The following is a 12723-nucleotide window of genomic DNA, read 5'->3' on the forward strand; positions in this document are numbered from 1 at the left end:
AGGATCTCCAAGCAGCAAATCTCCATCCTACTGAACTACAAACATAAAGCAAAACAACAGAACAAACCAACCTATTACTAATGCTTATAAAGAGAAAAGGTAAAAAACTCCCATCTTTTTACCTTGTTCAGAATGATTGGTAACACTCCTTGTGGATTGAGAAGAAGAAATGATAAAATACTTAATATGGAAGTTATTCCCATAAAAGGAGAGCACCTCTGACACACTCCACCAATACAGCTCTTGAGATAAAGCAGTGTTTAGAATTAACCTATTCTACTGATTTTAAATACAGATCATTCTTGAAACCAGTTGACTTGAAACAGCAAGCACTGCTTCTGCTCATTCACCTGCTAAAATTACTAACCTACCTGGTATAAGCTACTTCAGTCATTGGAGCATATCAATTTAGAACCTGTGCTTTTTTGAGTTTTTTTCACTGTGTTATCAACATATACAGCTCATCTTTTATACAGGAATAAGAAATGAAGGTGAAAGCTAAAAGGATATTTTCCATCTGGAAAGGAGGTTATATTGAAAGATTTCTGTAAACAACCCACTTGAGCAGAGAGACATTTACACTGTCCAAATACATACAGATAACAAAACAAGATTTTTTTGTTGAAGGCCATTAGAACATGGCTTGGATTAAACAGATTCACTGTTATATAAACAAGGTATTAATACCATTTATCCTACTCCACTGGTAACCATATTTTCAAGAAAACATAATAACCATCTTTATTGTGATACAACCAATGTATATAACTAAATAAAATTTTTTTTAAAATCTTTGTATATATGTTGTATATACTGCCAGCGATTTTAAATCCTGTTCAATTTTGGCAGTTTTACAATTGCTGTTAGATGTACTGAAGTGGCATTCACTGTGAATGATATACAAATAACAATATACAAACACAGCTGTTGCTATTACAAACTTTTGAGAGATTTAGTATCAGACAAGCACGTTGCAAGGAACATGGAACATGATCAGTGCAGACAGCCTCAGGACTGGTGTATACTCTATCCCATCTGACCCTAGCTAGGAAAAAATAAGCCACCTTTTCATCCAGGTATCACAGAAACGTGTTTTCAGGAGTGATTTGAACACAAGAACTGCTAACAGTCTTGCACACTAACTTGAAATAATCTTATGTGATGGGAAATTTTGGATAAACAGTGGAAATATAAGTACATTCAAAGTTGTTTATTTATGAAGATATGTCAGAATAAAGAGTCTTCATTAACAGAAACAGAGGAAGGGTCTGTTGATGTAGGCAGACAACTGAAGCTTTTGCCCCCAAAGGAACTCCAATATCTAATTCAAATCCAGCTCCTGAACTACATGTTAGATTCCCAGGTACACCTCTGAGGACTGCAGAGAAGTTCAGGGCCAGTGATTCAACCACTGCTCGCCTCAGCCCATATGGCAAAGTCCTAAGGAGCAAGCCCCTTTCATAACTTCATGAACTGGGTCTCCTGAATGACATAAAGAAAACAGGCAATAAAAAATATATCACTAAAGTTTCTGATGTAACATTAGCTAGTTGGTACAATTTCTTACTTACCCTGAACTGCCAAACCAGCCAGATGTATTGCTTGTTCCAGTGTGCAAGGAATGTTGCCCTCCAAGATATCTTTCTTTAATTGCAAGTAATACTGATACCTATAGGGAAAAAAAAATTTAGAAAAAAAAAGCTAACATGGGCTTCTTAATTTTTAAGAGAGAGTAGAAGACAATGCCTGCATTTCCTACTCCTCTCTGCATTCCCCAATCTGAGTAGAGGGTAGTATTCCTCATCATTTGGACTAATTCAAGGCCTTTTAAAACTTCTGCCTCCCTTAGCTTTCATATATGATTCTAGAATCAGTAATCTTAAAGAACCTCTACAATTTCTATCTACTACCAAACCCTCTTTTCTGTTTTTTTCCTCTTCCTTCCTTAAAATTGTTGTTATTGCCTCTTTACAACATTCATTAAACTGCTACTGGGTTGCTGCATTCTCTTCCAATAGATCTAACAATGTACATTCCCTCAGTCCCAGCAGGGATTTTCATTTCTGCATTACAACTGATGAGTACATTTTGTTCTCACTTTCAAGGCATCTTTTTTTTCTTTTAATTTATGCCTTTCCTGCATCATCTCTCGTACATGCAGCCACTACTACCTGTACTGTTTGTCCACAGTCTGAGCCACTATGTGCCTGAATTCTTCTGTCCCTTTCAGCCACCTACAGAACTTTCTATCTGGAGCCCAAAACACCTCAAAATTGCCAGTACAGCTACACCAACTTGGTCACAGAGGACATTTGTCTTCTATAAGTCTAGTTTCAAAAACTTCTTCCTCAAATTGTATGTTAACTCTGGTGAAGTAAGGTTATTAATACTGAGGACATGGAAGTATGTGCTGTAATTCTGATTTTTGAGCCACTAAAATTACCAAGAAATAGCACAAAACTTTAGAGTTTAAAAAAAAATCCTTCAGAAATTATACATAAGTCTAAAAACTAAAGCTGCCAAGCACTGAGCACAACAGCACCAGTGTCTGCACCAAGAGGTCTGTACCTGGTGACCCTGAAAATCTTTCACATCACAATTAGCAGGAAAGGTGTCTGGCAGGGTATTTTAGGAACAGAGACAGTTTCATGTAACCACAGATTAAATTAAGATGAAAAGGACCTCTGAGTGATCATCTGCTACAACTCCCCACTCAAAGCAGGGCCAACTTAAAGTTTTTAGCTTAAATGGGTTAGTTAATACAAGCACATACTTTTGAAATAACAATACATGTTTGTAATCCAGCTATGGGTTTTGTACCCAATTTCCAATTAAAAAAAATCATTAAATCAGAACTATACACATTAAACCATTAGAAGCCAATATACAGGCCCATAGGAATAGCTGGCTAGTATCTATGCTCAATTTTACTTTTCCTCCTGCAGTCAGGAAAAATTATGTGATGTTCCCCAGTTTCACAGTAGAAACATACACATAATACCAGAACTAACATCCATATTAGCCAAAGTAGCCTGTAGCTTGCCAATGTATTGTACTAAAAGAACAGAAAGTACTGAAAGCAAAACAAAGAAAGCATAGCTTAAGAAAATCTGCAAGTGCTTTGTGCAGGATAGATGTCCATGAAAGCAACATATGGATCTTCAATACAAAAACCAAAACCAAACAAACAAATTTAAAAGTCAAGCAAACTCAAAACAAATTCAAAAGTCCAAGAAGAGACTAAAACAATCAAAAGACTGACCATGCAGTTATGCCTGTTACTTAAAACAGGTTTCAGCAAATTCCTAAGATCACAAAAAAGTTAGTTGCATGCTTAGTTTATCACATATTTAATTATTCCAAAGATAAATTAGCATATAGTTTGAACATAAATTCTGCCTAAAATAGTTTTCATTTCTATTAAGGTAGAGGAGTGGAAAGCAGACAACTTTTAAATAAACTATACATTTCAGAATGCTGAGAGCAAATTTATAAACACATAGGAGTTTTTACTATGAGGTTTACCTGGTAATCTCCTGCTGAAGCTGAGAAACAGTAGGCACATAGAACACTACTCCAAAATACACAGTTGGCTCCAAGGCATATTTGTCCAGCTGCTTTTTCAGAGGCTTGTCCAAATCTACCCATCTGCGCTGATTCTGCTTATTATAATACCAGAGACTGAAATATGTAATCTGAAAAAGAGGTATTTCAATTATGAAAAAAGTTAATATTGTGATATTAGATAAAATATACTGCATGAAAGTCTTGCTACTTAGAAATAAATGTTTTAAAGCACTGAGTAAGGTTATTGAAAACTTCAGGAACTGCAGAGACATTTACCATAAAAAGCAGACATTACATCCAGATAACCAACTCAGGTACATAAGGTCCCCCACCTAAAACTGTACCAGAACTACTCTTTTATTTGGAAACAGTTCATAATTCATAACTCTGTTGTGGCCATTCACAGATGCTAGCAGTAGGCATGTGTGACAGGAAATCTAAGGGAAGCGGGGAAGGCAAATGGAAAATGACATGGGACAGCAGTAGGGCAAAGCTTGGCTCCTCTGGGGACCTGGTAGGCAGGATCACAGGGGATGCTGAAGGACAAAAGAGCACAGGACAGCTGCCCAGTAAAAGCTGAGCTCATTACGCATATGCATGGCTCACTGCATGAGCAGGAAAAGGAGCAGATACAGCAGAGCAGGAAGATATCTTGCCTGAGTAGGCCACTCCTGACCAAGCCAAAACACAAAATACAGCATGTACTGGAACAGACCACCTAGAGAGGCTCAGGAAGTCACCCCTGGAAGGTCAAAATCCCACTGGACAGCATCTTGAGCAACACAACCTCATTTTTATTAGATCCTCTCCCAGAAGGAGTCTGGATCAGAGTATTTTTCTCTTGCTCCACAGTACAGTTCTAAATCCATACTGCAGAGTCACCCACAAAAATTTAAATTTCTCCACTATGTTTAAACTGACTAAAATCTGCTCCCACAGTACTTATTTTGTTCAGTTCTGGACCAGCAAACAGATATGGACTGGAAAATAGTCACATCATTATCATAGCCAAACCAGACACAGTAATTAGAAGTGTTTTAACCAAAGGAGAGAGATGAGTGTTAAAAAATTACAAATTCTTCGGTAATTGTATAAGGTAAGTCTGTAGTTACTTATATGAAAATTCTCCAAGTCCTTGCTACATAAACTTTAATGTACTGAAATTGTAGAAATGCCAACACCTTTAATCCAATATTTTTCCTTCCATATTTTCAGACATTTTAAATTTACACAAAAAAAAGCTTTTAAGGATGGAGTTTTATAAAGAAGAGGGAATATTTATCATTTCTCTAAATCAATACTTTCTGTGAACATCTCATGGAAAAATTGTCTCCCTAGTAAAAAAAAAGTATTTACTGTTGTTTTCTCAAAAGCTCTAGCATTTTGATATTGTGGAGAACAGATTTGAAATTCACTGGGGAGCTACAGCTCTTAGGAGAAAAAGGCCACTTCAGTACATTCCTGCAAAAACTAGCCCGTATACACATTTGAAAATTCTTATACACACATCTTAGTTTCCAGTCTAAACAGGATGAAGAGTCCACTCATGGGATTCCAGATTTTCCTTACAGCTCTGACAGGCTGACTGTGTGTGCAACAACCACAGCACGGGCACATACACCCCATCCCAAACTTCATGGGACTGAACCAGTGCTTCATATCAGCACAGACCATCAAGTAATTCGAGGCACATAAGGTGCAGCATTAAATTAATAAAACTATCTATTTCATAAAACCATTTTGTCTGGGATATTAGCAAAAATAGGAAATTAGAGCCAGTTCTAAGGCATAGTGTTCCTTTGGCATTGCATACTGGCAAAAAGTACTTTGCTCCTCTCTAAATGGGCATAAACACAGTGTTAAGTGATTATTGGTGGTTTTGGTGTTTGGGGGCTTTTTAACCCCACAGTTTAAAGAAATTTCTTGAAGTTAAAATTAGTGCTAGCTACAATGTATTTGCAAAATTAGTATTAATAAGATAAAAAAATCAGACAAAATCTGCCTAGTTAACCTTTCTATAAATTTTAAAACAACTCTGGCCCTCTGATAAAAATACAGCCTATAGTACAGAAAGTCAATTGAATTAGAACACTTCATTGAAGAAAAAAGCAGTTTTTTCTGTATAGAGGAAGGTATCTAGAGCAAGTGCAGAATGGGAGAGTTTAAAAATCACAATATAAAACCAGACTATTCCCAAATCAGAAAGAGGGTTCTCTGTAAAGCAAATCCTACAAACCAAATTTTTCTCAGGTGGACACTGTGTGCTCATGACTTCTAAAGTCTGAAAGCCAAGAGTCAAATTTAGAAAGTCATTAATATTTCGAGTTTCAAGAGGAAAAAAGAATTATGGCTTTGAATATAAATAATATAAACAACACATTTGTCATTTCCCAGTCCAGGCACACAAAGTTTGCTGATACCTTAAACAACATTTTATTTCTATTCTTCAATCCCCCAATCATTAGGCCACCACACCACAAGGATATTGTGAAGACAGTATCTTAAATTCCATAAGGTGCTATGGAAAAAAAAACCCAGAGCAGTACGACAGAAAGACCATTACAAAAGAAAGATCATGTTCACTGCAATATCACATGCTAAAAAGGATAAAATGTACTGAATGACTGACTCCTCCTTAATCCTTCCTGCAGACTGAGTAAGGAAAGGAATGTGTGTAAAAAGGTGTGTTTCTCTTTCATCCCAAGACTGTTAACAGCATGCATGCAGTCACAGGAACCAAAGTCAGACCATGATGCTGACATTCTGGTCTGACCCAGCCCAATTCTCTGACAGGACAACCACATCAGCCTCAGGCTGAGCACTAAAATGTGGAACCACAACATTCTGGACAAGGGCAATGGCCATGGCAGAGACTGAAAGCAAAGGGTAAGAGCTACAGCTGAAAGATTTCTATAAATCATATCACACAAGCACATTTGTAAACCAACTGAAAATACACCCAAAAACAAGTACAGTGATTGTTTGAATAAACTCACTTGCAGCCTTGGTGTACTTAAACTTCAGCACAGATGTATAACAGAGGTGAGGCAAAGAGACCACAAACACTGCCACTCTTTCAAACTCTCAGATGTAAAATACTCCTGGTTCTACACCCTTAATTTAAACTGAATGCATAGACTACTTTTAAGGCATGATGATCACTTGAGTAGATCTATTTCTTGGAAACACCGACCACTTTTTCTTGCCTACACACACCTGAGCATAACAGACTAAAAAAAAATGTTTCCACATTTTAAAATATCCTCTGGAATCCAGCATATCTTTAAACAAGCCATGCAAAATACTACAGACCAAAGCTGGTCTTCTGACTTCTATGCAAACCTTCCACTTCACTTCAAGGGCAGAATTTGATCCTGTGAGTTTTCAGAGGAGCTTATGCACCCTGGAATATTCGCACTGATTAAAATAGAACCCACTTTTATTCATTGCTAAAACATTTTATTATTAGCAGCTCAGGACAACATCCAGTGCTAAAAAGAATGTCATGACATAATTCTTAAAATATGTTAAGCTGTTAAGATTAACACTACTTTGAGGTTCGTTTATTTTAGTGACTTATTCATGACCCAACCTCTCTGAAGAAAATCAAATAGAAATAAAAGGAACATATAATTTCTGCACAGTTAATTTCTACCTACTTGCTTTCTGACACTAGAGAGAGTAAATATTTTTGCCTAAAATTTCAAGAGCTATCAAGAACACAAAAGTACCAAAAACCCCATGCAGTATTTACAGCTCACAAGCTGGTGGGAGTGACTTCATCATTGAAGTCATCGATACTTCCTAAGCGAAGCAGAGGAGTTTCACCAGGTATGAGTGCCACAAAACTACATTACTGCAGGTGACTGTATTAGATCCTCTGGCATGATGTACAACGAAAGTCAGAGAAGTGGGGCTGATCAGCCTGAGGAGAGACAAATAGAATCTTACTGTGGACTTCAATTGCCTAAGAGCAGGAAACAGACAGAGAAGATAGAGACAGAGTCTTCTTGGAAGTAACCACGGCAAGTATGAGAAGCACTGGGGACAAACTGCAATGTGGGAAATTCCAATTAGATCAGGAAAAAAATTTCACAACAAGACTAGCCAAACACTGGAACAGATAGCCCAAAGAGGTGTCAAATGTCTATCTTTGGAGGCAACTGGGTGGTAAACCCAGGCAACCCCTGGAGCACTTGATCCTCCTGAGCAGAGGGTAGGACCACTCAATTTTCCAGTTAATTTCCATATCCTGTACTAAAAATCTTACAAAATATGTCATAGATTACAAAGAGGCTGGAAAGGAAAATTGTTTTCTAGTGGTTAATACAGTGCCTTCTAATTAATGCATTTGGCTACCTCCCTCAAGGGTACCTGAGGAATTCCCATCCTAAGATCTTAGGCAAAAAATCAGAAAAGATTAAACAGTAGCAGAAGAATACAGTCAAAATATATTTTCAGGCTTTTCCTCTTTTACATTGGTACATACAAATAAAACAAACTGTAAGACTTCCCTGATCAGAATGCTGAAAACACCTTTTCTTATTGAAGGATAAGCACTGCAGTCAAACTCATTAAATCCCAGTTAGCCCAAGGGCTCCACCACATCTAGCTTTATTATATGCTTGGATACAGAACAGCTCCTGTTATCAGGATAGCACAGTTGAAATAAACCACATGCAGGAGAACTGGGTCAATAATCTTGTACTAAGCACAACTGGCAGATACCAAATGGAAGTTTTTCCCGACACCCACTGTCAAGAGCTACAGTAGGAGACAACAGGCTTTGAAAATTCTCCAGAAACTCCATTCTTATCACAAGAGACAACCTCCTCCACAAAACTTCCCAATCTCAAGCTGAGAAAGGACTTGGAGCAGCCTGGACTGGCCAGTGTACAATATCCAAGACTTCCTGGAAGTGGTGGAGAAAAAAACCTCCCATCATGTACCAGCCACCAAGTAGAAAGTTGCACTTATCTATTTACTACCATGACCAATTCTTCTTACAGAAATAGGAGGATCACTGACATAAATCCCTCCCTTTACCCCCATGGTGAAGCTAGTTACTGTAGGTACTTTTGCCTATACTTTTTTTGTTGTTCTAGCACTGACAAGCTCTTCAACTGTAGCGGCAGGAAGGAATATTTAGCAGAGTAGCTATATGAACAAAGAGACAATTTATTCTTAAATCTTAGTTCTTTCATAATGGAAACTTTTTTTTCCAACACTCTCAAAATTATTTTCTCCTAACTACTCTAATATGGATTTCACAAATGCTATTTAAACAAATTGCCAACTGTAGTTTAAAGCAAAACAGAAGGGATAAGAAATAAATAAGCAAATCAATATGTTGCAAGGTAATCTGATGTATTCTAATTTATTTGAATGAAACACTGTGCAAATCACAATGTACTGTGTTTCACACCCTTCAAATATCTTGAATAAGCAATCCTCTAACAGGCAAGGAAGATTCTACTCATCAGGACCTTTGACAAAGGTAAGCTGACTAATTTACAAGCTAAAGATCCACACCTTCATATTGCACAGAAAATATTATGTCCAAGATATATTATATATTTAACCTCTGGCAGAGATAGGCCAGTTATCAACATGATCCAGAAATGCAGAAATATACTTTTTTTGAAAAAAATCATGTTACTTTTTCCTACCAGTGTTCAAGGCTCTGAGAAGGATGAACTCACTACTTTTAACTTCACCTTACACATCACTGACACTAGAAGAAGTATCATGTTCCCATTCATCAGAGGCTTAAGTTCTGATTGCTTTACTAAAGGGAAAAAAGTTGAAGCCTAAAATACTAAACAATAAGCTAATGCCTTTGCTTCAGAAGTAAAGAAAACCTCTTCTGTCAAAATTGGTATAAAATTGTACAGCAATTCACTGACATGATGGTAAACAAAATGCAATTAAGCGGTATTAAATTCTGACTTAACTTTATAAAAATGCTAAAGAAATCAGGAGCAGGGCTTCCTCATTGCCACTATTGTTTTCATGGAAAAACCTCTATTTTGTGCTTCTCAGTGTAAGACTGAATTCAAACCCTTTACCAGGATGTATATCCTTTTTTCTTCAGAGGAAGGAAGAGCTACAAGAGTTGAACTGAGGCAGTTACTGATTTTTGCCTAACTGCTCTATCCTTCAATTTACCTTCGTTCCTAAATTACAATTATCATACTCTTATAATTAATATTTATTTTAGATGGATTCAAATTTGCTTTTCAATAAAGCAGCATCTTTTAAACTTATCAGATTACACATGGAAGACTGGCATTCTCATACACATTCCTCCATGTCAATTTCTCCTTTCCTAATAATAAGGAAAATTTGGTTGAGAGAGGCAACCACAGAAGTTCAACTACAAGCACTGCTTCTCTTATTTCTACAAGCATCAGCTAAAATGTTGTCAGACTTTTACACAAGATATAAACATAATTATGTTCATGATCCCTCTGTCAAGATGCATCCCGACTCTTATTTGTCAGTCAATATGGTTACTGATACATACAGACATAAGAATATTTATGGTTGCACTTGGCCTGATTTTAAAAACACTCTTTTCATATGCAAAACACATTTAAGAAACGACCACAATGAATTAAAGGTATTTTTTTGTGTTTTCTCCAAAAAAGAACTGATGTTTTGGAATGCAGAGCAAAGTTTTACAGCATAGTTCAAGCATTTCCAAGGCATGTTTCAGAACTTTGAAGTTATTCAGGATCCAGATAACCTTGGTTCCTTTTCCTCTGCATATCCGAAACAAACACAGGAACTTCCATATGCACAACACATACACTCCACAGAAGTTCCCTGCCATTGGTTCTTATTCTTGTACTCTACCACATATCTGCAGTTAAGTCAGACTCTACTTGTACACAGTAGCAGAATTTGCCTCTTCTCTCTGGTTTAGAAGTGCTGTGCTGTTTAGAAAACAACAACAACAACAACAAATCAACAAAAGAAAGACACCAGTTATAACATCTCCTGCGAAACCTAGCTAGCTAATGTACTAATGTACCTTGTAGCTATATTACAATGTTTTAAAAAATCTCTATATTTTCAAGGATTTAATTTGCATACTCATGCCTTAGATGCAAGATTAGCACTGTTGCACATACTTTTTAAGGTAGTTAACCAGCAGAGATCTCGGCATATTTTCAAAACTTGTGATTCCAGAATGGTTTTCTGTACCACCTTTTTGCATAAATCATGTTTGGTTATAGTTCTTTCATGGGATAAAAGACAGACTGTTCTACAAAGGTAAGTAACTTATGTTCACTATTCCCTTTGGCTTCTTTCCCCAGTTCCTCAGTTTAAGAGAGCTGGATTACATACTCCTGCCAGATGAGTCACATTCTAGGAATACCAGAAGATACTCAGTTTAATGAATTCATTTCACTTTTCTAAAACGTTTACCATTCTGTAAAAAAATTAAATTGCCAACATATGTAAATCTTCCTAAATGCTAACTATGTATTCATACTAGTATACAACTTGGAAATTGAGAAGTACTAATTGGAAAATCAAAAGAAAAACAGTGTTTAGCCATGCAATGCATAATTTGAAGGTTACTCGCTTAGATAAAGATCTGTTAAAACAAATATCTTAAAAGATGGCACACCATTAAAAATAGTTCAGGTCAACTGTCCAAATTCAGAATTCCAAACTACACCAGAGAGAAAGAGGTTACAAATGTTACCACTGAATGTGTAAAAAAATGGTAGAGATTCCCCTAATGCCTCATGCAGTGAACTGTTTTGAAGATGCTTGGGAACTGCTTGTCCTGGCTTGTAGGCCATATACAGTAATCTGAAACTGATACCTTGGATGTGAGAATGGTCCCCAGTCTCAGTATTTAAATCAACAGTCATACTTTCATGTTGAACACTTAGAATTCAGCTTCATGCTTTAAGGCTGCTCAGAGAACTAAAAATAGGCAACTTTCTAGAGAAATACTTTGTATCTTACTGTATCAAAGACTAAAGTTGTTTTTGCGGGTTTAATGAAAGTGCTGAACACATTTTTCTTTCTGAAAACTTTCTACTAAGCAAGCCATCAGGAGTGACCCAGTATCTGCTTGGCAAATCTGACTATTTAAAGGCAGAACAACCTTTTCTGAATGCAAGCTCTGGAAAGTAATTTATATCCCTGTTTTCCATTCCCTTTTATTGCAACACATTTTCCTGCCAAAATAATCCATGCAAGAATGCATGACTGAAGGAATCTGCTCAGAGTTCAGTAGTGTACTGTCAACTCCCTTATTCTGATATATGACCCTTAATCGAGGGAATTACATCTCTTGCATCTCTTGCTCCCTTTTTTTTTTTTTTTTTTTTTTTTTTGCCTTGTTTTTAAAAAGATATTTAGGAGTGGTTCCAAAGAACGAGATAATGAAGAATAGCTGGAAAAACTGCATTTCCAGCACTCTGTGACTGGTTCAATAGAAGCTAGTAGTCATCATTCAGGAAGACAAAGACTTTGCATTTTGCAAACAGTAAAAATTCTACACTTTCTATGACTAAGAAGTTACATCTGAAAGTAGACAGATAAAATTGACAAACTCCATTCACACAACAATAACTGAATTCTAAATATTTGATATCTGATGTGTTCTAAGGAAACACTAAGGCTACAAGCATAGCTAGATTCTCTTTTTGTTAGAACAAGAAAGATTAAAAAAAGAAGGCATACCCTTGCAAAGAATTGTATTTTCCAAAATAACTGTACACTAAAAAATACTTGGAGACTCTACAAGAATGCATATTGCAAGTGAAAACAACCACAATAAACAAACTCTTATGGCTTCATGTCTATTTCATTTTTTATTATTCTTTAAACAGAAAGAATAAAAAGCATTTTTGAAAATAAATTACTATATATAACATTTCCCACTGAGGAATCTTACAGTAATGCATGCTTTGTAAAGTAATAATGTTTGCAGGATTGAGTTCTAAATATGTTTGCTCAATATTTGAGCAAAGTTACCAACAGTTGCCAATGCTTGACAATAAAAAGATAATATTTCAAAAGATCATAGTTACAAATGCAAATATTTATTACTAATTATTTTCACAATTACTCATATTTTGGTTACCTAAATCCAGGGTTTTCATCCTTTATTTGAATTCCATAATCAAA

At 36.2% G+C, this 12723-nt stretch overlaps 1 protein-coding gene across 2 annotated transcripts in view; it reads right to left on the minus strand.

Annotated features, from left to right (window-relative positions):
• PTPN21 (protein tyrosine phosphatase non-receptor type 21) overlaps positions 1 to 12723 on the minus strand; it is a 44119-nt gene that overhangs the window by 26150 nt on the left and 5246 nt on the right. For both annotated transcript variants that reach the window (XM_059850114.1, XM_059850115.1), the window contains exons 3-4: positions 3526 to 3695; positions 1572 to 1669 (exon numbers count right to left, since the gene is read on the minus strand). In XM_059850114.1, the coding sequence (XP_059706097.1) occupies positions 1572 to 1669; positions 3526 to 3695 (268 nt within the window). The remainder of the gene's footprint in view (positions 1 to 1571; positions 1670 to 3525; positions 3696 to 12723) is intronic.

Source organism: Haemorhous mexicanus, chromosome 6, assembly GCF_027477595.1.
Source record: "Haemorhous mexicanus isolate bHaeMex1 chromosome 6, bHaeMex1.pri, whole genome shotgun sequence".
Classification (NCBI taxonomy): Eukaryota; Metazoa; Chordata; class Aves; order Passeriformes; family Fringillidae; genus Haemorhous; species Haemorhous mexicanus.